Genomic DNA, 26,235 nt, shown 5'->3' on the forward strand with positions numbered 1-26,235 from the left:
AGAGATGAACAGCTCCTCCTGGAGATTCCAGGCATGGAGGGGGACAGCACCCTCAGCACCCTGGTGCCAGGGGCAGGGAAGGCACAGGATCACTGAGCATTATGTCTGGTTTCCAGCACCCATTTTAGCTTTGCTGTGATTCCAGGATGTTCTGCACTCTCCTGTGTGAGGGGAGAGCCCTCCTCATCAGGAGAGGTAACAGTGAAGTACAGTGAAGGCCCCTGAAGTTCCCAGCACTAATTTACCATCTAAGGGGATGTTCTTGCACTTCACTATGAAGAGTTCCCCCTTGGGGCAGGGTATTAAACCCCACAGAGCGGTTTAAGTCCTACAGAAAGTTGCTTGGTGCAATCTAGAGCAAGCTGCTAAACATTTCCCTGATAAAACTCCACCATGTTTGATCATCTGAGAAATCAAATCAAACTCACTATTGTAATCCAGCTATTGCTTTGCAATATTGTATTAGTAGGAGCATGCCAACAGATCGAGGGAAGTTATTATTCCTCTCTACTCAGCACTGGTGAGGCCACACCTGGAGTATTGTGTCCAGTTTTGGGCCCCACACTAGAAGAAGGATGTGGAAAAATTGGAAAGAGTGCAGTGGAGGGCAATAAAAATGATTAGAGTGCTGGAGCACATAATTTATGATTAGAGGCTGAGGGAACTGGGATTATTTAGTCTGCAGATGGGAAGAGTGAGGGGGGATTTGATAGCAGCCTTCAACTACCTGAAAGGGGGTTCCAAAGAGGATGGAGCTAGGCTGTTCTCAATGGGAGCAGATGACAAAACAAGAAGCAATGGTCTCAAGTTGCAGTGGGGGAGGTCTAGGTTGGATATTAGGAAACTTTTCACTAGGAGAGTGGTGAAGCACTGGAATGGGTTACCTAAGGAGATGGTAGAATCCCCATCCTTAGAGGTTTTTAAGGCCAGGCTTGACAAAGCCCTGGCTGAGAGGATTTAGTTGGTGTTAGTCCTGCTTTGAACAGGGGATAGGACCAGATGGCCTCCTGATGTCTCTTCCAACCCTAATAGTCTATGATTCCAAAAGGACATACACCTCCACGTGTCACATATTTGTCTTAAGAACATAAGAATGGCCATACTTGGTTACACAAAAGGTCCATCTAGCCAGGAGCCTGTTGTCTGACAATGGCCAATGCCAGGTGCCACAGAGGAAATGAACAGAACAGGTAATCATCATCAAGTGATCCATCCCGTCGCCCATTCCCAGGTTCTGGCAAACAGAGGCTAGGGATACCATCCCTGCCCATCCTGGCTAATAGCCATTTATGGACTTTTTCTCCATGAATGTATCCAGTTGTTTTTTGAACCCTCTGATAGTCTTGGCCTTCACAATGGCCTCTGGCAAGGAGTTCCACAGGTTGACTGGGCATTGTATGAATAAATGCATCCTTTTGTTTGTTTTGAACCTGGTGCCTATTAATTTCATTTCCTGACCCCTAGTTCTTTTGTTATGAGAAGGAGTAAATAACACTTCCTTATTTACTTTCTCCATACCAGTCATGAGTTTATAGACCTCAATAATATTCCTCCTTAGCTGTCTCTTTTCCAAGCTGAAAAGTCCCAGTCTTATTAATCTCTCCTCATATGGAAGCTGTTCCATACCCTAATAATTTTTGTTGCCCTTTACTGAAACTTTTCCAGGTCCAATATATCTTTTTTGAGATGGGGAGACCACATCTGCATGCAGTATTCAAGATATAGGCGTACCATGGATTTATATAGAGGCAAGATGATATTTTCTGTCTTATCTATCCCTTTCTTAATGATTCCCAACATTCTGTTCGCATTTTTGACTGCTGCTGCACATTGAGTGGATGTTTTCAGAGAACTATCCACAATGACTCCAAGATCTCTTTCTTGAGTGGTAACAGCTAATTTAGACCCCACCATTTTATATGTATAGTTGGGATTATGTTTTTCAATGTGCATTACTTTGCATTGATCAACACTGAATTTCATCTGCCATTTTGTTTCCCAGTCACCCAGCTTTGAGAGATCCTTTTGTAGCTCTTTGCAGTCTGCCTGGGATTTAATTATCTTGAGTAGTTTTGTATCATCTGCAAATTTTGCCACCTCACTGTTTACCCCTTTTTCCAGATCATTTATGAATATGCTGAATACGACTGGTCCTTGTACAAACCCCTGGGGTCAGGGCGTATCCAGGTTCTAACATCAGGGGGAGTGAACACATTAAAAAAAGGCGCCACCCAACATATCAAATTACTAATTACATACTTTTAAATTTGTTATATATATTTATTTGTACTTAAAATAAAAACAAAAGAATGATCCAGCCACAGAAGGGTTTGCACAGCTGGCATTTCACAGGAGAACTTTAGATTATACTTAGAGGTATACTTTAGATTCTAGAAAGTAAATAACAGAATACAGTAGTTTATAACTGTCACAGATTTAAAAAAAATACTGGCCATTTTTTCCAGTTACTAATTTCATTTTAAAATCAATCAATGAAATGCACTTTATTTATAATAGATCGTAATACTAAAGCCACCAAAAATGCATGACAAATACAAGTTTTATGAGAATTGGTGAGCAAAGATCTCATAGCTCTTCGCCGTTGGACAAAGCACTAGTTTCCCTAAAAGTAGCTTTATTCATGGGGTTTTTTCTTAAACAAAAGACATCCCTATGACACAGGTTGGCAGTCTAACATTTTTGAAACACTGAGTACTGAAAGTTAGGGTTTCTAACCAATTTAAGCTGTTCATACACACACACACACACCAACCAACAACAAAAAACAAACCTCTTCCTGCTTTCCTATCACCAGTTCTGTTACTACAGGAATGAAATCTAGACATCCCGTAAAATAGCTAGATCCACATTGTTCTTCAAACCTCAGATCAGAGAAATGCAGCTTTGCATTTGAGATACTATATGCACTGCTTGCATCTACACTGACATCAGGAGAGGAGAAGAGGACAAGACTGTCCCTAGCATATATAATTAAAAAAAAAAGGCGAGACACACCCACCCACTGTTAATGCAATAAGAAGGGAGAACTGTAGCTGGGCCAAGAGAGAAGATGCAGTGAAACCCTCCTGTACCCACAACTGATGTCTGAAAAGCATCAGTCACTCTGCAGATCAAAGAAAGAAAAAGCAGCCAGTATTCAGACAGATAGGGTCCTTATGACCTATATAGGAGAAGTGCACTTTCTAAGTAAACTGTAGCAGTTTCCCAAAAGAGTTTTCTTATGGACTTATTTATTAAGCAAAAATTAAGATTAGGAGTTTGATTTAAATTATGTACATTTTCAGTTTTAGTTAACCGTGGAACTATTGCAGCTACTTTTATTTTACTCCTGCCTTCATAAAAAGCTACAGAGTTATAACAGATAATTACAAAGACTAAAGTACATGCTTTAATATAATTAGGACCGGGCCACCCAAGATGAAAACTACACCATGGAAGAGTCCTACAACCAGTTATTTGAGGCCAATCCCTTTATCAATGGACTCCTCAACCAAAATGAGAGGAAGGAGAAGAGTACACCGTCTAACTTTTGACAATAATTCAAGGTCAGCCAGCCACCAAGAAGACCAGCACCATTCATATTCTGGTTTTGGATAAAACACCTGATATTGCCTACATATTAGAAACCATCCTCCCTCCAAGCCTACACCCCACTACACCCTTTAGCAATAAAGTAACCATCAAACAAGTTCTAAATCAGTAGTTTTTCTTCCCAATTTAGTTTTAACAAAAAAAGCTGCAACATAAGTAGCTATGGGAGATAACAGTGCAACTACTAGGTATTGGTGGGGGAAAAGTGTGCTAGAAATGTCCTGGATTTACTGGTCTGTTAAGTGTTATTGCTTTTAATATGGTAATAGAAACACTGTAATAGAGTATTAATGTCTCAATGTACTGTAGCTTGTTTTAACTTACCGTAATACTAGAAGTGTTGCATGTGAAGCTCTCTCAAAAGCTGATACTACAGCAGTGATATTGCCAAGCCAGCATGCGTAGGGCTGCGGGTGGGGAAGGGGAGTGCATCTAGGTATAAGTAACAGCTGCGGGCGGGCGGGTGGGAGGCGTCCCATCAGGGGCCATTGGAGACCTTTGCTGCTAGCAGTCGCAGATCAGCTACATGCCATCGTGGGCTGCCCCTCCATCCCATCTCCTCCATAAAATGTTCTTGAAGTCAGTTAGGGTTTTGCTCCCAGTACTCCCCTTGGGAGGCTGGTCTAGAACTTCACTCCTCTGATAGTTAGAAACTGTTTAATTTCAAGCCTAAACTTGTTGATGGCCAGTTTCTATTCATTTGTTCTTGTGTCCACATGGGCGCTTAAGTTAAATAATTCCTCCCTCCTCAGTGGTTAGTGGGCCCACTTTTTCTTTCCTTTTATTTATATGGCTATAGAACCTTTCACTATTGGCTTTAATTCCCTTTGCAAGGTCCAACTTCGCTTGGCTTTTGGCAGTTCTCACTGTATTCCTACACTTTCTGACCTTTCCTTGCTCATTCCTCCCATCGTCCATTCCTTGTAGGCGTTCTCCAATCACCTATTTGAGATGCTTGCTCATCCAGCTTGGTCTGCAACCCTTCCCTACGAATATTTCCTCCTTGCTTGGGATGTAGGCTTCAGAGAGCTTCTGCTGCTTTGATTTAAAGTAATTCTGAGCCACCTTCACTTTCAGATCCTTGAGTTCTTCAGTCCAGTCTGCTTGGTGCTTCCCTAACTAATTCCCTTCGTTTTTAAAAGTTTGCCCCTTTGAAATCAAGGCCCCTAGTTGCAGAGCTCTTTTTATTTATCCTTCCATTTAATTTAAACAGAATTAGCTCATGATCACTCGAGCCAAGGTTGTCCCCTACAACCAGCTCTTCTCTGAGGTCCTCACTGCTCACCAAAGCCAAATCTAAATGACTCCACCTCTTGTTGGTTCAGCGCCTATTTGGTAAAGAAAGCTGTGGCATCCAGGAAAATCTGGGCCCTTCTATTATTAGTATCACTTGTCCTCCACTCTGTATCTGGGAAGTTAAAGTCTCCCACAATCACACAATTCTGAGCAGTATTTTATGTAGTTAAAAGCATTACAAAGGTTTCTCTCCCTCTCCATATACAGATCAAATCCTGGGGGCTTTAGCACATGCCAGTCACTAGCCCAGGGGAACTCCCTCTGGTAGCTTACTTCCTCCAACTGATTTTGGCCCAGACTCTGTCTTATCCATTCCATTACTTCTCATTTCTGTACAGTCTGCCTCCTCATCAATACACATTGCTATTCCAGTGCATAATTCTCATCTTCGCCCTGTCTTTCACAAACAGCCCCTCAGCCTCGGTGCTGCCTCCCTTGTTTGCAGCTCCCCCTCTTCCACTCCTTCCTGCCCAAGCTGTTTCTGTGAAGCCTTCCAGCAATGACCTTGGTTCTGCTCCACCTCAGGCTCGGATCAGCCTCTCTGGCTGAACTCTAAAGGTACATCTACACTGCATGATTCCCAGGCCGAGCAGACGGACTCATGCTCGCTTAGCTTGAGCTAACAGCTGCAGACATTTGGCGTGGGCAGCAGTTCGGGCTAGCGCCCCTGTTTGCCCACTGGGATCCAAGCTCAGGTGGCTAGGCAGAACTACACCATCCACAGAACTGTTCTTAATGCTTGATCAGCTTGAGCTAACTAACACGAGTCTCCCCGCTGCAGTGGCTAGATGCTCCCTACACTTCTTGGCGCAGAGACCTGCCTCTAGCCCACCAGCTCTGTTGGTTACAAAGAGGTTGGGGGTTCAGTGTGTGCCCCCCCCCAAGTATTTAGCTCAAGGCTTGATTCTGCTAACTGGCAAATATCACAAGGCGAGTGGTACAACTCAATTTGTATTATTTTATAATTTCAACAGATAAATTGATTTAAAAAAAGCTTACAATAAGTTTTCATGGTTGTGCAAAATGATAGGGGAAAAATTCTTAAAACCATTTTTATCTTCACAGTTGCAGGAAATTGTGGGTGGGTCAGACAATATTTATTTAACAGTCGGTGCTGACATTCAACAAGTGAAAGCTTCATAAACCGTTAAAACACCCGTTGGCAACATCACCTGTCAAAGTATACAAAATGTCAAGAGCCTTAAATCAAACTCTGAGAAGTTATCAAGCTACGTTGCCTGTCAGTTTCAGTTATCAGCAGTGGGGTGGGGTTAGTCAGTTTGTGCATGTGTGATGAAATCTACGATTACTGACATTTACCGATTTGAGAAAAAAAATCTAATTTTTCCAAACCTCCTCATGAGCAAGAGCCTAGAAGCATTATGGACAAACATCTCTAGGAAGCTGGTTTTCCTATTGGCCAGAAAGCCAGAGTCCAGCCCAGCCCAAAGACCAGGTTTAAAATTACTGCTGGGAGAAAACGTGTCTGGCAACATTTTTATACAGTAGAGTGCCACCCCTCCCTCCCTGGGCTGTGGTTGCTGCAAACTCTCACATGTCCTCCCTCAGCGCTGATAAGTAGAACCGTTGGTGAGCAGCATGAGCGGAGGCAGAAATACCCTGTGTGATGGATAAAGTCAGAGAAACTGGGGGAAGGAAAGAGAAGGCTGTTGCTTTGCAGAGAGGTTTATTGCAAGGTGTGGGTGAACACAGAGCTGTGCGTGATGGATTGAGCCTGGGTTCTAAGCTCAGAGCCCTAGGAAGACTGTAGGAAAGTTTGTCTAACACCTAGGGTTAAGGAGATCTGCCTGGAGCCTCCGGGATCTGCCGGGAGCCTCCTCCTCCCCGGGGAGCCCAGCAACCAGCCGACGCTTCCTGCTGCAGCCCCGGAGCCAGCAAGCAGGGCTGGGGAGGCAGGGGGGCGGTGCGGAGCCCAGAGCAAGCCAGTGGCCTCACGCAAAACCCGTCTCCGGACTCAGAGTCCGGAGCCCAGTACTGGCTGCGCACAAAGGCGCAGCTTTTGGAAAATTTCCTCAGGGGAAGCAGCTGCTCCCCCTGCTTCCCCTCAGCTACGCTACTGCCTGGGGTACAGCACTGTTTACCCCTCTCCATTCTGAAAACTGACTATTTATTCCTACCCTTTGTTTCCTATCTTTTAACCAGTTACCAATCCATGAGAGAACCTTCCCTCTTATACCACGACTGCTTACTTTGCTTAAAGCCTTTGGTGTGGGACCTTGTCAAAGGCTTTCTGAAAAGCTAAATATACTATATCCACTGGATCGCCCTTGTCCACATGCTTGTTGACTCCCTCAAAAAATCTAGAAGATTGGTGAGGAATGATTTCCCTTTACAAAAAACATGTTGACTATTTCCCAACAAATTATGCTCATCTATGTGTCTGACAATTGTGTTCTTTGCTATAGTTTCAACCAGTTTACCCAGTACTGAAGTCAGGCCTGTAATGGAGAGGGTCACCTGTGGAGTCCTTTTTTAAAAACTGGCATCACATTAGCTATCCTCCAGTCATTTGGTACAGAAATTGATTTAAATGATAAGCTACAGATGACAGTTAGTAGTCCTGCAATTTCACATTTGAGTTCCTTCAGAACTCTTGGATGAATACTATCTGGTCCTGGTGACTTATTACTGTTTAGTTTATCAATTTCTTCCAAAACCTCCTCTAATGACACCTCAATCTGGGACAGTTTCTCAGATCTGTCACCCAGAAAGCATGGCTCAGGTTTGGGAATCTCCCTCACATCCTCAACAGTGAAGACCGATGTAAAGAGTTCATTTAATTTCTCCACAATGGCCTTATTGTCTTTGAGTGCTCTTCAAATTATTTTTTGGCCTTCCTAATTATATTTTTACACTTCATTTGCCAGAGATTATGCTCCTTTCTATTTTTCTCACTAGGATTTAACTTCAATTTTTTAAAGGATGCCTTTTTGTCTCTCACTGCTTCTTTTACTTTGTTGTTTAGTCATGGTGGGTGTTTTTTGGTTCTCTTATTATGTTTTTTTAATTTGGGGTATACATTAAAGTTGAGCCTCTATTATGATGTCTTTAAAAAGTTTCCATGCAGCTTGCAGGGATTTTACTTTTGGACTATAACCTTTAATTTTTAACTAACTTCCTCATTTTTGTGTAGTTCCCCTTTCTGAAATTAAATGCTACAGTGTGGGGCCCCTGTGGTGTTTTCCCATCACAGTGATGTTAAATTTAATTATATTATGGTCATTATTACCAAGCAGTCCAGATATATTCACCTATTGGACCTGATCCTGTGCTCCACTTCGGACTCCATCAACAATTGCCTCTCCTCTTGTGGGTTCCAGGACTAGCTGCTCCAAGAAGCAGTCATTTAAGGTGTCAAGAAACTTTATCTCTGCATCCTATCCTTAGGTGATATGTACACAGTCAATATGGGGATAGTTGAAACCCCGCATTATTATTGAGTTTTTTTATTTTAATAGCCTCTCTAATCTCCCTGAGCATTTCACAGTCACTATCACCATGCTGGTCAGATGGTTGATAATATATCCCTACTTCTATATTCTTATTATTAAAGTGTGGAATTACTATCCATAGAGATTCTATGGTACAGTTTGTTCATTTAAGATTTTTACTTCATTTGATTCTATGCTTTCTTTCACATATAGTGCCAGTCCCCCACCAGCACGACCTGTTCTGTCCTTCCGATATATTTTGTACCCTTGTATTACTATGTCCCATTGATTATCCTCATTCCACCAAGTTTCTATGCCTATTATATCAATATCCTCATTTAATACGAGGCACTCGTCTTTGTTGTTGCTTAACAATGGGTGAATGTACATTTTTTTCCTCTGATCAGCCCCAGTCTGACACCAGAGCCCTGACCAGCCAGATATACAACCTGCCAGTAAAAAATACCCAGATTCTCCTCACTCACAATTGCAAAACTCACTGACCTCCCACTTACTGCAAAAGGAGAAAGGTCCTGACCTCCACTTCTCTGAATGGGGAAATCACTGACCCTTCCCATTCCAAACTGCAGAAGCCAACTTACCCTTTTCCTCCTTGAGTTGGGCTGCAAAAGAAAAACAAAAGGAACACTTTTCAATATATGTATTTTATTGCTTTCAAATTAGGGGCTCAGTACGGTTCCCAGTGTAGCCAATGGAAAACGACACTGAATTTAATGAAGGAAGGCTCATGTCTTGGAATAAGTGATGCTCATTTTTTCTGACACCACCACTCTGCCCCCACGTGATTGTGTACTTAAATGGAACCTTAACAATTTCTTCATGTATTTGTTCTGTGAAAGAGGCACAGGGTCAGCACATGTTATATGAAGGGGCACATGTTATATGAAGGGGTTACATTTTTCTCATGTATCTGAGTGTAAAGGACATAAAGTCAGTGCAAACTTACTCATTTGCTTCTGAACATGAAATGTTACAATGATTTCAAAAGGCTTATTTTTCAAACCAAGAAAAAATTGTTCTTTATTTTTTCTGATAAAAGTTTCATGACATTATCATGTACGTCACACTAAGTATGCAGGGGTCGGGAGCAATTGGGAAAAGTAGAATCAAAGAGGTGGGTTTTGAATGTAGCTGGGAAACCTGAGAGGTTTGGATCATTCTGGATTTGTGCAGGATTGAGTTCTGTAGTCTGAATCCAGCTTCCATGCAGTTTAACGTTCTATCTCACAAGCATCTCCCTATTGGCTCACAATGTCCAGGCTCCAGTGGAGCATAGGTGTCAGTGAGGGTCATTGTCTCAAAAAATAAATAAACAGTCATTTCAAAATGAAAAAATCGAAATGTTCCATTTTAACAAGATGGAAACAAAAAGTTTTGACTTCACTGAAACACAATGTTTCTTTCTTTTTCTCCCTCCTCTACTCCTTCCTCCCCCCTGTAGTAGAGAGAGAGAGCCTGGAGCCTGGGGCTTGGAACAAGCCCTGAGGCCTGAAACAGAGACTGTGAACCAAGTCAGGCCATGTATTAAAGCAGATATTTACAAGTTCACTGTCCAGTACATGAACTTGTCAAAGTTGTTGCTCGTGTGCTAGGCACAAAATATGTATGTAAACACATTCCACCTACTACAAACACATCCCAATTTAATATAAGATAAGGTGGTTTCAGACAACAATGAATGGGGATGTTTTGTTCAAGATACCAGGAAGAAGGGGAGATACAAATCAGATGTCACAAAACATGTAAGTTGTTTGTCCCAATTGTTTGTCCCAGTCTATTAGTGTCAGGGTACCTCGCCTTAACCCTTTGTGTAGCCCGGGGAACAGCAGAAATTCCCGCTGTTGACTGAGCTGCTCCTTGCCACTGGACACTCATGTGTTAGTGAACCTGTAACCATGGAGCCAGGGTGCTAAGACTGTGCCTTCAGGGCAATAAACATGGCCGAGTGCCTTTGTCACTGAACAATGCCTGTGATCTTTCTTTATGGTTAACACTGAGGTATGCTGAATTAGCAGGCATCTGTTAGTGCTCCTAACACCAGAGCTCCATGGACAGAAGCACTGAGCAGCCTGAACAGCGTTACTGAGGCAACAACATTACACCCTTCAGCACTTAACAACAACCCTATAAATATTTTTTTAAATCAAAATACACATGTTCCCATGGAAAGTTTCTGAAAATCCCTTCATCTGGTACTGAATACACTGGGCCAGAGAACAGACTATCTGGGTTTTATGTCCTTCTCTGGGGCAAACATTCCTGTATGACTATCACCACTTCCTTTGCAGGGGGATTGTCAAAGAGCCTCCTCTGTGTTCTGCACAGGATGTGGGTTACCAGTTTGGAGGAATCTTTCTGGGGAAGACATTTCTCCTCCCATCCCTGAGGCAGCAGGTGGGGTGTCAGCATGGCCTCAGCTACAGCCCAGGCCCAGCTTTAGCAACTCCTGCTGCACTCCATATTCAGAGTTTTGTCCTACAGGAGATATGTTCAGTTCCTGGAGCTCATACATGTTTTTGCTCATTCCTGACTCCTTCAAACTCTCCTGTTCGGACCTTCTTTGAAAAGTGCTGCTAAAGTCTCAGCTCTATGAGAGAGTCTATGATTGCAGAGCCTATGATTCCAGAGTCCCCTATATGAACCCTCCTCTTCCCAGTCCCAAGAACCATGCAATGTGAGAATCCCTGCTGCAGTCAGGGCTGTTAGAACCCATAAAGGGCATGCAAAGTTGGGTTTGTGGACTGTAGGTATTCAGTAAAATAGGCAAACTCACCGGTTTCCTCCTGGAGTTTCTCTGCAAAAGAAAAGTAGGGACAAAAAGAAAACAGTTCAGCATATGTCCATGCAGTTAAAAATTGAAGAGGGTGAATGAGATCATTTCTCTCTCCTTTCTGAGTAGCATAAATTTCAGCCGTAGTTAATGAAGGGCATAGACTATTCATAAACTCTTCAATCTGTGGGCTAGTCCCATGCCCTTCCCCCTAGGTAGTAGAAAGACAAGTTTCCCCCAAGGATCTGTACTGGGACCAGGGGATCTGTAAAAAGTGGTAAACTTGGTAAAAAGGGTACAGTGAGGTGGTAAACTTTGCAGATGATACTAAATTGGTCATAACAGTTACATCCAAAGCAGATTATGAAGAGTTACAAAGGGGGAGGAACAGCAGCTGGTAGGGAGGTCAGCGGGGGAGGAACAGTGGCTGGCAGGGAGGCCAGTAGGGAGGAACAGTGACAGGTGGGGCAGCCTGTGAACTCACACAGATGCATCTCTGAAACCTGGGTCCTCACTGACCAAGGACAACCACTGTGAGTGGTGTATGGTGAAGAAGCAGAGAGGGGCACAGAAAAGGAACTTTTGGTTGTAGAAATCAAGAACATGAGGCTGCCAGAGACGAGGGAGGCCAGGAAACTGCTCTGGAAAAGAGCATCCTTGTATACAAAGCCCAAGACTCATGAGCATGAGACCTCATTTCCCATCAGTCTTCGGCTCTGTGGAAATTTCTGTCTGCTTTACTCTCTGCTTTGTGAGGTGAAAACTCTCCAGATACCAAGGAAACATCCCTGGGAGAGGGTCCTGGACCTTCCAGCAGAGGTTTCCCATAAGAGGGGATGATTGGACCCTTCAGTAGAAATTATTCTCCTTGGCAGAAAGAAGGTATTTATCCTACAGTTGTTATAGAAAGTTGTGTTGTGGAAGCTAGAGCTCACTGCTAAACACTGCCATAATGAAACCTCACTCTGTCTGATTGGCTCTGCAATCAAAGCAACTTCACCCTTGCCTTCCTGCCATTGTTTTGCAAAGGCAGACACTTCTCAATGTGTCACCTTTTTGTTTTTGTTTTTTCTTCAAATTGGTTTAACAAACACATCTTTTCTCTGAGAAGTCCTGTTCTGAAATCCTCACCCTGACCAAGGAGAGACACAACCTTCCAGTGAAAAAGTCCAAACTGTCTTGAATTGCAATGGCAAATATGTACCTTCCTCCCCCTTGCTGCAAAAGCTCAAAGGTCCTGATCCCCAACTCAGTTGAAAGGACCCTGCCTACCACACTTCCCTCACTGGGGAAATGTCAGGCCCTTCCCCCTTCAAACTGCAGCCATCAGAGAAAACTTATGTTTGTTGTCCCCTGGTTGATCTGGGGGAAAAAAAACATAAGAATGGCCCTCCTTGTCAGACCAAAGGTCCATCCAGCCCAGTATCCTGTCTACTGACAGTGGCCAATGCCAGGTGCCCTAGAGGGAGTGAACCTAACAGGTAATGATCAAGTGATCTCTCTCCTGCCATCCATCTCCACCCTCTGACAAACAGAGGCTAGGGACACCATTCCTTACCCATCCTGGCTAATAGCCATTAATGGACTTAACCTCCATGAATTTATCTAGTTCTCTTTTAAACCCTGTTATAGTCCTAGCATTCAAAATCTCCTCAGGTAAGGAGTTCAACAGGTTGACTGTGTGCTGGGGGTTTTATTTGTTTTACACCTGCTGCCCATTAATTTCATTTGGTGGCCTTTAGTTCTTATATTATGGGAACAAGTAAATAACTTTTCCTTATTCACTTTCTCCACATCACACATGATTTTATATATCTCTATCATATCCCCCCTTAGTCTCCTCTTTTCCAAGCTGAAAAGTCCTAGCCTCTTTAATCTCTCCTCATATGGGACCCTTTCCAAACCCCTAATCATTTTAGTTGCCCTTCTCTGAATCTTTTCTAATGCCAGTATATCTTTTTTGAGCTGAGAAAATCACATCTGTACTCAGTATTCAAGATGCAGGCATACCATGGATTTATATAAGGGCACTATACTAATCTCTGTTTTATTCTCTATCCCTTTTTTAATGAATCCTAACATGCTGTTTGCTTTTTTGACTGCCACTGCACACTGCATGGATGTCTTCAGAGAACTATCCACAATGACTCCAAGATCTCTTTCCTGACTTGTTGTAGCTAAATTAGCCCACATCGTATTGTATGTATAGTTGGGGTTATTTTTTCCAATGTGCATTACTTTACATTTATCCACATTAAATTTCATTTGCCATTTTGTTGCCCATCACTTAGTTTTGTGAGATCTTTTTGAAGTTCTTCACAGTCTGCTTTGGTCTTAACTATCTTGAGCAGTTTAGTATCATCGGCAAACTTTGCCACGTCACGGTTTACCCTTTTCTCCAGATCATTTATGAATAAGTTGAATAGGATTGGTTCTAGGACTGACCCTTGGGGAACACCACTAGTTCCCTCTCTCCATTCTGAAAATTTACCATTTATTCTTACCCTTTGTTCCTTGTCTTTTAACTAGTTCTCAATCCATGAAAGGATCTTCCCTTTTATTCCATGACAATTTAATTTACATAAGAGCCTTTGGTGAGGGACCTTGTCAAAGGCTTTCTGGAAATCTAAGTACACTATGTCCACTGGATCCCCCTTGTCCACTTGTTTATCAACCACTTTAGGTCTGGGATAGCTCAGTAGTTTGAGCAGTGGGCTGTTGACTCCAGGCTGGTGAGTTCAATCCCTGAGGGGGCCATTTAGGGACCTGGGGCAAAAATCTAATATCTTACTAAAACATGATTTCCCTTTACAAAAACCATGTTGACTTTTGCCCAACAAGTTATGTTTATAGATTCATAGATTCTAGGACTGGAAGGGACCTCAAGAGGTCATCGAATCCAGTCCCCTGCCCGCATGGCAGGACCAAATACTGTCTAGACCATCCCTGATAGACATTTATCTAACCTACTCTTAAATATCTCCAGAGATGGAGATTCCACAACCTCCCTAGGCAATTTATTCCAGTGTTTAACCACCCTGACAGTTAGGAACTTTTTCCTAATGTCCAACCTAGACCTCCCTTGCTGCAGTTTAAGCCCATTGCTTCTTGTTCCATCCTGAGAGGCTAAGACGAACAAGTTTTCTCCCTCCTCCTTATGACACCCTTTAGATACCTGAAAACTGCTATCATGTCCCCTCTCAGTCTTCTCTTTTTCAAACTAAACAAACCCAATTCTTTCAGCCTTCCTTCATAGGTCATGTTCTCAAGACCTTTAATCATTCTTGTTGCTGTTCTCTGGACCCTTTCCAATTTCTCCACATCTTTCTTGAAATGCGGTGCTCAGAACTGGACACAATACTCCAGCTGAGACCTAACCAGAGCAGAGTAGAGTGGAGGAACGACTTCTCGTGTCTTGCTCACAACACACCTGTTAATACATCCCAGAATCATGTTTGCTTTTTTTGCAAAAGCATCACACCGTTGGCTCATATTTAGCTTGTGGTCCACTATGACCCCTAGATCCCTTTCTGCCATACTCCTTCCTAGACAGTCTCTTCCCATTCTGTGTGTGTGAAACTGATTTTTTCTTCCTAAGTGGAGCACTTTGCATTTGTCTTTGTTAAACTTCATCCTGTTTAACTCAGACCATTTCTCCAATGCGTCTCCATGTTCTCCTATGCGTCTGACAATTTTATTCTTTACCATTGTTTCAACTAATTTGCCCGGTACTGGTGTTAGACTTACCGGTCTGTAATTGTCAGGATCACTTCTAGAGCCCTTTTTAAATATTGGCATTACATTAGCTATCTTCCAGTCATTGGGTACAAAAGCCTATTTAAAGGACAGGTTACAAACCATAGTTAATAGTTCCTCAATTTCACATTGGGGTTCTTTCAGAACTCTTGGGTGAATGCCATCTGGTCCCGGTGACTAGTTACTGTTAAGTATATCAATTAATTCCAAAACCTCCTCTAGTGACACTTCGATCTGTGCAAATTCCTTAGATTTGTCACCTACAAAGGACAGCTCAGGTTTGGGAATCTCCCTAACATCCTCAGCCGTGAAGACTGAAGCAAAGAGTTCATTTAGTTTCTCCCCAATGACTTTATCATCTTTAAGAGCTCCTTTTGTATCTCGATCGTCCAGGGGCCCCACTGGTTGTTTAGCAGGCTTCCTGCTTCTGATGTACTTAAAAAACATTTTGTTATTACCTTTTGAGTTTTTAGCTAGCAATTCTTCAGACTCCTCTTTGGCTTTTCTTATTACATTTTTACACTTAATTTGGCAGTGTTTATGCGCCTTTCTATTTACCTCACTAGGATTTGACTTCCACTTTTTAAAAGATGCCTTTTTATCTCTCACAGCTTCTTTTACATGGTTGTTACATGGTGGCTCATTTTTAATTATTTTACTGTGTTTCTTAATTTGGGGTATACATTTAAGTTGGGCCTCTATTATGGTGTCTTTGAAACGTTTCCATGCAGCTTGCAGGGATTTCACTGTACCTTTTAATTTCTGTTTAACTAATCTCCTAATTTTTGCACAGTTCTGCTTTCTGAAATTAAATGCCACAATGTTGGGCTGTTCAGGTGTTCTTCCCACCACAGGAATGTTAAATGTTATTATATTATGGTCACTATTTCCAAGCGGTCCTGTTACAGTTACCTCTTGGACCAGATCCAGTGCTCCACTCAGGATTAAATTGAGAATTGCCTCTCCCCTTGTGGGTTCCGGTACCAGCTGCTCCAAGAAGCAGTCATTTAAAGTATCGAGAAATATTGTCTCGCATTTCGTCCTGAGGTGACATGTACCCAGTCAATATGGGGATAATTGAAATCCCCCACTATTATTGAGTTATTTATTTTGATAGCCTCTCTAATCTCCCTTAGCATTTCATCCTCACTATCACTGTCCTGGTCAGGTGGTTGATCATAAATCCCTATTGTTATATTCTTATTGGAGCATGGAATTATTATCCATAGAGATTCTATGGAACATGTGGATTCATATAAGATTTTTACTGCATTTGATACTACATTTTCTTTCACATATAGTGCCACTCCCCACCCCACACGACCTGTTCTGTCCTTCCGATATATTTTGTACCCCGGAATGATTGTGTCCCATTGATTGTCCTCACTCCACCAGGTTTCTGTGATGCCTATTATATCAATATCCTCCTTTAACACGAGGCACTCTAGTTCACCCATCTTATTATTTAGACTTCTAGCATTTGAGTACAAGCACTTAAAAAACTTGTCACTGTTTATTTGTCTGCCCTTTTCTGATGTGTCAGATTCCTTTTTATGTGAATGTTTCTTGTCTGATGTGGCCCCTACTTTATCCTCTTCCATCCTCTCCTCCTGACTAAAACCTAGAGAATCTCTATCAATAGACTTTCCTCTAAGAGAAGTCTCTGTCCAATCCATATGCTCCGCTGCAGCAATCGGCTTTCCCCCATCTCTGAAAAACTGCTCTGCAACCTTCTCAATGTTAAGTGCCAGCAGTCTGGATTCACTTTGGTTTAGGTGGAGCCCATCCTTCCTGTATAGGCTCCCCCTATCCCAATAGTTTCCCCAGTTCCTAATAAATCTAAACCCCTCCTCTCTACACCATCGTCTCATCCACGCATTGAGATTCTGAAGCTCTGCGTGCCTACCTGGCCCTGCGCATGGAACTGGAAGCATTTCTGAGAATGCCACCATAGAGGTCCTGGATTTCAGTCTCTTTCCTGGCAGCCTAAATTTGGCTTCTAGGACATCTCTCCTACCCCTCCCTATTTCATTGGTACCTACATGTACCACGACCACTGGCTCCACCCCAGCACTACACAGAAATCTATCTAGATGCCTCGAGAGATCCGCAAACTGTGCACCAGGCAGGCAAGTCACCATGCGGTTCTCCCGGTGATCACAAACCCAGCTATCTATGTTTCTAATGATCAAATCTCCCATTACTAACACCTGCCTTTTCCTAATGACTGAAGTTGCCTCCCCCAGAGAGGTAACCTCAGTGCGAGAGGATACCCCAACATCATCAGGAAGGAGGGTCCCAACTATGGGAAGGTTTCCCTCTGCTCTCATTGACTGCTCTCATTCCTGAGCCTTTCATCCTCCTTAATAACGCAGGGGCTGTCCAACTGGAGGTGGGACAAATCTACGGTGTCCCGGAAAGCCTCATCAACATACCTCTCTGCCTCCCTTAGCTCCTCCAGTTCCCCCACCATGGCCTCCAAAGCCCGCACTTGGTCTCTGAGGGCCAGGAGCTCCTTGCACTGAAAGCACACATATGCCACCCGCCCACAGAGCAGGTAATCATATATGCTGCACTTGGCACAATAAACTGGATAGCCCCCAATCTGCTGCTGGGCTTCTGCTTGCATTCTCCCCTACAGCTACCTAGGTTAATGATAGGGTTATTGTTTAAATCATGAAGTTTTGATTATAGTTTAAGTTAAAGGTTTTAAAGAATTGCAAGTGTACTTTGCCCCCTTCCCACTCCCCTTCCAAACTCCCTCTCGAAACTCCCTATTAGTGGCCCCTATTCGCAAAGCTCCCTGGTCACTTGCTCACTGCTTTATAAAGCCCTGGCCTTCCTGATAGCCCCGCCCTCTGACTAAGGCTAATGAAGAGAGGCTTCTAGATTTCAAACCTTGGTTAGAAGCTCACAGCTTCCAACTGCTGGCTACAGCACACGGTCCTTTAAACAAACAAACAAACAAACAAACAAACAAACAGACAGACAAGCACAAGCTCAGCACACAGCAAGTAACCCCTGAAACACAAACACACACTACAGACAGACACTTACCCCAAGGGTCCTGTATTTGCTCCTCCTTCACCTGGAGAACTCCCTCTCGAAATTCCCTGTTAGCAGCCCCTGTTCTCAAAGACACAAACACGTTTCATTATATTCACTGTATGATCTGATGAGGAGCCAAATCCTGCTCCTTCTCATGTAAATCTTTTCATTGATTTTATTGGGAGAAAAACTGGGCCCTTGATTACGTAATTATAATTCTCTGGCAAGAGCACAACTTGATATACCTTCAAATGTTTGATTGTAAAGTTCATGTTTTCCCCTTGGTTTTGTCCTATGAAACAGACACAAGGATTTGCACATGTGATTCTGTCCCAGAAGAGAGAGGCCTCAAGGAAGACACAGGAAACCTCTCCCTCATACATGTTATAGTGATACAAAATCAGTGCAGGACCAGATCCAAATTCACTGAAGTCAATGGGAGACTTTCCATTCACTTCAGTGGATTCTGAATCAGTCACTTGACACCAGATTCACAGAAGACCGTAGCCATCTCAAGGTGCCTAAATCCAGCATTGAGGCATCACTGACATTCTCAAACCCAAATCTCAACTACCAACTAACCCCGTAGGTGACCGAAGTCCGCATGGTGTCTACATTTCTCTGGTCAGCAGGCACAAAGCCAACTAAATCCTGATGCAGCTCCACAGCTAATGAGCAGCTCAGAGGTCTCACTCACGTGTAACCCCCAGTGGCTGCAAACTGGTATTCACAAAATAGGCGTCTCCCTGTCTATCCTGCCAGGGGGCCTGATCTCATAGCCTTAGTTAGAGGTGGCAAACAGGCTCAGGTCTGCACACAATACCCAATAGCCCAATTACAAAGGGATCTGACACAGCTGGGTGAGTAGGCAACAAATTGGCAGATGAAATTCAAGGTTGATAAATGAAAAGTAATGAACATTGGAAAACATAATCCCAAATACACATACAAACTGGTGGGGTTTAAATTAGCTGTTTCAACTCAAGAAAGAGATCTTGGTGTCATTGTGGATAGTTCTCAGAAAACATCCACTCAATGTGCAGTGGCAGTAAAAACAGCCAACAGAATGTTAGGAATCATTAGGCAAGGAATAGATAATAATAAGAAAATATCATAATGCCACTATATAAATCTATGGTACTTCCACATCTTGAATACTGTTTGCAGTTCTGGTCACCCTATCTCAAAAAAAGATATATTAGAATTGGAAGAAGTAGACAGAAGGGCAACAAAAAATGATTAGAGGTACAGAACAGCTTCCGTATGAGGAGAGATTAAGAAGACTTGGACTGTTCAGCTTAGAAAAGAGACGACTAAGGTGGGATACGATAGAAGTCTATAAAATCATGAATTGCTGAAGAAAGTAAATAAGGAAGCATTATTTACCCTTTCACATAACACAATAAACAGGGGTCACCCAATGAAATTAATAGGCAGTGGGTTTAAAACAAACAAAAGAAAGTACTGCTTCCCAGAATGCACAGTCAACCTGTGAACTCGTTGCCAAAGTATGCTGTAAAGGCCAAAAATATAATGGGGTTCAAAAAAAAAAAAAAAAAAAAGAGATAAGTTTATGGAAGATAGCTCTTTCAATGGTTATTAGCCAAGATGGTCAGGGATGCAAGCCAGTGCACTTGGTGTCCGTAAGCCTCTGACTATCAGAAGCTGGGACTGGATGTCGGGAATGGATCATTAGATAAACTGCCCTGTTCTGTTCATTCCCTCTGATGTATCAGGCACCGGCCACTGTCACAAGACAGGATACTGGGCTGGATGGATTATTGTTCTGACACAATATGGCCGTTCTTATGTTGCTTCGCTGGTTCAGGGGTGAAAGTGAGCCAATACGGGCCGGTACTCCATAAGAACCTACACCGACCCATACCCAGCCCACATTAAAGTGTAGCACTTTAATGTCCCTGCCCCTTTTGCCTCCCCTGTTGGCAGCCCTGCCAGTAGGATCCGTACCGGCAGGGCCGCCGACAGGGGGTGGGGGAATCCTCAAAGCACTGCCGCGGCAAAGGACCACTTTAACATTGCTGCTCCTTCCCCCCGTCGGCGGTCCGTACCAGCAGGGCCACCGACAGGGGAGGCAAAAGGGGCAGGAACATTAAATTATTGTGTTGTTCAGGTGCTGGGTTATATTTCTTGTAAATAGATAAGTAGCATTAGTCATTTTCCAAAGAGACAGCATCTGTATGTCCCAAGAACAGAGCACTGAAATAAAGAACCCAGGACCCAGTGCATGCCAGGAGGGAAGACAAGCCACTCGATTAGCAAGCTGCACATAGGAGGCTTAAGCCACAAGGCGGGGGAAAGGGAGGGGAAGGAGACTACATGAAATACAATGTTGGCATTTCCCTCAGAGAGCTATCTCTGCAGCATGGGGGACTGAAGGAGCCTCTAACTCCTGTGTGGCACAACAAAATTGGCTGGGAGTCAGGGACTGCAGGGGATGGGGAATTCCCAGGGCCGGTGCAACCACTAGGCAAACTAGGCGGCTGCCTAGGGCTCCAAGTGGTTGGGGGTGGACAAAAGTGTGCTCCGGGGTGGTGGTGGAGTGGAGGTGAGCTGGGGCAGGGGGGCACGGGTAGGGCTGCCTGCAGCAAGTAAGGGGGGGGCAGCACACAGGGGAACCACTCCCCACCCCAGCTCACCTCTGCTCCACCTCCTCCCCGAGCATACCGCCCCGCTCTGCTTCTCTCCCTCCCAGGCTTGCGGCGCCAAACAGCTGATTGGCACCGCAAGCCTGGGAGGTGGGAGAAATGGAGCAGCAATGGCGTGCGCGGGGAAGAGGTGGAGCACAGGTGAGCTGGGTTGGGGAGCTGCCGCACGGCTCCCTGGGCCGGGGGAGAGCTGCCGTGGAGGGGGTGGGGAGCCTCAGGGCAGAGGGGGGGTGGGAAGCTGGCGCAGGGGAGGCGCCTTAGGGCAGAGGGGGGATGAGGAGCTGTCACGGGCGGGGGGGGAGCTGCTGCGGGGGGACACCTCAGGGCGGAGATGGGGTGGGGAGCTGCCATGGGGAGGGGAGCTGGGGAGGGCGCAAGGTGGAAGTTTCGCCTAGGGCGCGAAACATCCTTGCACTGGCCCTGGGAATTCCCCTGCTGCCAGTGACAGGTTTCATTCTGAACCCAGGCTGCAATCAAGTGGAGGTACTCCTCCCTTTTAAGGGAGCTGGGAGCTCTAGCAAAATGAAAAAAACACCCACATATTTTCTACACTAGGTGTTAAGTCAGTATAACTACGTCGCTCAGGGGTGTGGATTTTCAATACCCCTGTGTGACATTGTTATACTGATGTAGATCTGTAGTGTAGACCTAATCTAAGTTTCCTGGAAAGTTAATGGGACTTAGTCTTCAAAGTATCTAAGGACTTTTCTCCATGGGGACACTCAGGAAAGTAATTCTGGATCAACTTTTAAAATGGATTAGTTAAACCACAGTAAACACATGTGGACATTCTTATTCAGAATTAAAGAGGCCTTAATTTGATTTAGCTTAGTTCACAAATCAAATTCAGGCAACTTAAAATCTGAATAAGGCTGTCCACACAGGGGGTTAATGAAATTTAACTAATCCACTTTACATTCAAACTTCAGTTAATTCAAATTAATTTTCCAGAGTTTTTCTGTGTAGACAACAACTCAGTAACTTTTGAAAATGGGAGTCAAGATCCCAAATCATTTTGCCACTTTTGAAAATTTTATCCTTATGGAATAAAAAGTATTTTTTTCAACCTAAGTGTGGAAAGAAAAACATCTGTTCTCTGTTGTAAACAAATTGTTGCCCCGAAGAGGGAGGGATAGCTCAGTGGTTTGAGCATTGGCCTGCTAAACCCAGGGTTGTGAGTTCAATCCTTGAGGGGGCCATTTAGGGATCTGGGGCAAAATCAGTACTTGGTCCTGCTAGTGAAGGCAGGGGGCTGGACTCGATGACCTTTCAAGGTCCCTTCCAGTTCTAGGAGATGGGATATCTCCATTAATTATAATAACTATCACAAAGTTCTAGAGGTCCCTTCCAGCCCCACATTTCTTTGATTCTATGTCATTATGGCTCAAGGTTCTCCTGTTCTTAGGATGCTAACAAACTCTGTTGTAAAATTAAGAATGCTTCAAAAGGGCTTATTAAAAAGTAGTTTAAATTACATTCTAACATCACTTTAATTTTTAGAAAATAGATTTAATAATACAGCTTCAAGAATTGGTATTTTAAAAGCAAATAAAGGGGAGAGTGATTATTATTGGTATCCCTTCTAACAACAGAGAGTCTGAAATCACTTCTGAAATCAGGAAACTGATCTCACAGTGACATGCATTAGACCATCTAATAGCTATCCAATGGAAGAAGTGGAAACTCCATTATTTGGGAGTTTTAAAACAATAATAGATAAAGCAATAAAATGTGCTGTGGAAAAGAGACAAGCCTGCGCTGGCTCCTGGGGAGACAGAATAATAGAGTTTGATAAATCTGCTTTCTCCAATTCTAGGCCTTTCTTACCTATAACTAAGACATCAATGATGATCTCTCTGTGAAATGAGTTGGCTGTGGCAGAACATACATATTTCCCTTCATCTTCCTCCTGAATATTGTTCAGTTTCAGAGAAATATTTCCTTTCCCAAACTCCTTTCCTTTAAAAACTTCTGCCTTTTTTTCATATTTCTTCCTGAGCCATTCCCTGCTGTTGACTCCATTTGGAGACAAATAACCCATTGAGCATTTGTCATCTTGTGGATAAGAATTAACCAGGGGGCTGCTTTCATCATAGATGTAGAGATAGATTGTCTTATCCTTCCCAGGTCCAACTTTCCTCCATTGCAGCTCCATGCTTGGGGGCAGATGTTTTGTAATCAGCCGGCAGGGAAGAATGGCATTTTCTCCAATTACAGCGGTAATGATGTCATGTTCTGCCTCCACATCAAAGAAACCTGAAAAATGTTCAGGGAGTTATAATTGAACCAGCACATAATGACTCATATTAATGTGTAAGAGAGAGTGAATAAAAAGACGACAGCCCTAATTCTCCTCTTATGTATAATCTTTTTATAATAGTGTAAATTCAATAGCTTCAGGGGATTCACTCCTAATATACACAGAGATAAGTAAAAAAACAATCAGAGCTATACTATCTTTTACCTCTGTGGTGATCTCAAAAATAATATTTGAAAAAAAATGCCGAGTGGTACAGGTCTTCACTATGCTGCAGCAAAGGCTTGTCTACACTGTGGGGTAATGCGCACTACGGGAGAGTGATTAATAAAATGCACCAATGTGTTGTGCATTAATTGGTCTGTGTAGACCTTGACAATGCACACTAAAAGTTCCCTAGTGTGCTTTCCTGAATTACTGTTAACATACAAACATAAGAACGGTCATACTGGGTCAGAGCAAAAGTCCATCAAGCCCAGTATCCTGTCCTCTGACAGCAGCCAATGACAGGTGCCCCAAAGGGAATGAACAGACAGGTTCTCATCAAATGATCCATACTCTGTCACCCAATCCCAGCTTCTGGCAAACAGAGGCTAGGGACACCATTCCTGCCCATCCTGGCTAATAGCCATTGATGGACCTATCCTCCATGAATTTATCTATCTCCCTTTTGAACCCCATTATAGTATTTGTCTTCACAATACTCTCTGGCAAGGAGTTCCAGAGGTTGACAGTGCGTTGCGCAAAAAAATACTTGTGGTTGTTTTAAACATGCTACCTATTACTTTCATTTGGTAGCCCCTTGTTTTTGTATTATGAAAAGGAGTAAATAACACTTCCTTATTTACTTTCTCTATACCAGTCATAATTTTACAGACCTCTATCATATCCCCCCTTAGTCACCTCTTTTCCAAGCTGAAGAGTCCCAGTCTTATTAATCTCTCCTCATATGGAAGCTGTTCCATATCCCTAATCATTTTTGTTGCCCCTTTTCTGAAACTTTTCCAATTCCAATATATCTTTTTTGAAATGGGGCGACCAAGTCTGCACGCAGTATTCAAGGTGTGGGGGTAACATGGATTTATATAGAGGCAAAATGATATTATCTATCTTATTATGTATCTCTTTCTTGATGATTTCCAACATTCTGTTCGCTTTTTTGACTGCCGCTGCATATTGAGTGGATGATTTCAGAGAACTATCCACAATGAAAAGGGGAATGCAGTGGACGTGTTATTCCTTGATTTTAGCAAAGCTTTTGATACGGTCATCCACAGTATTCTGGCCAGCAAATTAAAGAAGTATGGGCTGGATGAATGGACTATAAGGTGGATAGAAAACAGTCTAGTTGGCAGCCGGTATCAAGAGAAGTACTCCAAGGGTCAGTCCTGGGGCTGGTTTTGTTTAATATCTTCATTAATGATCTCGAAGATGGCATGGATTGTACCCTCAGCAAATTTGCAGATGAACCTAAATTAGGAGGGGTGGTAGATATGCTGGAGGGTAGGGATAGGATACAGAGGGACCTAGACAAATTAGAGGATTGGGCCAAAAGAGAAAGGTTCAACACAGACAAGTGCAGAGACCTGCACTTACGATGGAAGAATCCCATGCACTGCTACAGACTAGGAACCAAACGGCTAGGCAGCAGTTCTGTAGAAAAGGACCTAGGGGTTACAGTGGACGAGAAGCTGGATATGAGTCAACAGTGTGCCCTTGTTCCCAAGAAGGCTAATGGCATTTAGGGATGTATAAGTAGGGGCATTGCCCGCAGATTGAGGACGTGATCATTCCCCTCTATTAAACATTGGAGAGGCCTCATCTGGAGTACTGTGTCCAGTTTTGGGCCCCATACTACAAGAAGGATGCACATGACTTATGAGGCAAGGCTGAGGGAACTAGTATTGTTTAGTTTGCAGAAGAATGGGGGGACGGGGATTTGATAGCTGCTTTCAACTATCTGAAAGGGGGTTCCCAAAAGGATGGATCTAGACTGTTCTTAGTGGTAGCACATGACAGAACAAGGAGTAATGGTCTCAAGTTGCAGTGGGAGAGGTTTAAGTTGGATATTAGGAAAAACATTTTCACTAGGAGGGTGGTGAAGCACTGGAATGGGTTACCTAGGGAGGTGGTGGAATCTCCTTCCTTAGAAGTTTTTAAGGTCAGGCTTGACAAAGCCCCCGCTGGGATGATTTAGTTGGGGATTGGTCCTGCTTTGAGCAGGGAGTTGGACTAGATCACCTCCTGATGTCCCTTCCAAACCTGATATTCTATGATTCTATGAATGACTCCAAGATCTCTTTCTTGAGTGGTAACAGCTAATTTAGACCCCATCATTGTATATGTACAGTTAAGATTATGTTTTCCAATGTGCATTACTTTGCATTTATCAACATTAAATTTCATCTGCCATTTTGTTGCCCAGTCACCCAGTTTTGAGAGATGCTTTTGTAGCTCTTCGCAGTCTGCCTGGGACTTCACTATCTTGAGTAGTTTTGTATCATCTGCAAATTTTGCCACCTCACTGTTTACTCCTTTTTCCCAGATCATTTATGAATATATTAAATAGGACCGGGGCCAGTACAGATCCCTGGGGGACACCACCTCTCTCCATTCTGAAAACTGACGATTTATTCATACAATTTCTTTCCTATCTTTTAACCAGTTACCAATCCATGAGAGAACCTTCCCTCTTATCCCATGACTGCTTATTTTGCTTGAGGGCCTTTGGTGAGGGACCTTGTCAAAGGCTTTCTGAAAATTTAAATATACTATATCCACTGGATCGCCTTTGTTTGCTTGTTGACCCCCTCAAGGAATTCTAGTAGATTGGTGAGGCATCATTTCCCTTTATAAAAAACACATTGACTATTTCCCAAGAAATTATGTTCATCTATGTGTCTGACAATTTTGTTCTTGACGATTGTTTCAACCAATTTGCCCAGTACTGAAGTGAGGCTTACAGGCCTGTGATTGCTAGGGTCACTGCTGGAGATTGGCATTGTATTAGCTATCCTCCAGTCATTTGGTACAGAAGCTGATTTAAATGATAGGCTACAGATGACAGTTCGTAGTCATGCAATTTCACATTTGAGTTCCTTCAGAACTCTTGTGTGAATACCATCAGGTCATGGAGACTTATTACTGTTTAGTTTACCAATTTGTTCCAAAACATCCTCTAATGACACCTCAATCTGGGACAGTTTCTCAGATCTGTCACCCAAAAAGCATGGCTCAGGTTTGGGATTCTCCCTCACATCCTCAACAGTGAAGACCGATGCAAAGAATTCATTTAATTCTTCCGCAATGACCTTATCGTCCTTAAGTGATCCTTTAGCATCTCGATTGTCCTTTGGC

General features: G+C 43.2%; 1 protein-coding gene across 1 annotated transcript in view; it reads right to left on the reverse strand.

Moving 5' to 3' along the window:
- The window catches only part of LOC101938795 (butyrophilin-like protein 9), a 104,683-nt gene that overhangs the window by 55,455 nt on the left and 22,993 nt on the right, over window positions 1-26,235 (reverse strand). Inside the window, exons 8-11 of the mRNA XM_065571464.1 lie at window positions 22,449-22,877; window positions 17,965-18,033; window positions 11,155-11,175; window positions 8,963-8,983 (exon numbers count right to left, since the gene is read on the reverse strand). Of these exons, the coding sequence (XP_065427536.1) occupies window positions 8,963-8,983; window positions 11,155-11,175; window positions 17,965-18,033; window positions 22,449-22,877 (540 nt within the window). The remainder of the gene's footprint in view (window positions 1-8,962; window positions 8,984-11,154; window positions 11,176-17,964; window positions 18,034-22,448; window positions 22,878-26,235) is intronic.

Source organism: Chrysemys picta, chromosome 17 (assembly GCF_011386835.1).
Source record: "Chrysemys picta bellii isolate R12L10 chromosome 17, ASM1138683v2, whole genome shotgun sequence".
Lineage (NCBI taxonomy): Eukaryota > Metazoa > Chordata > Testudines > Emydidae > Chrysemys > Chrysemys picta.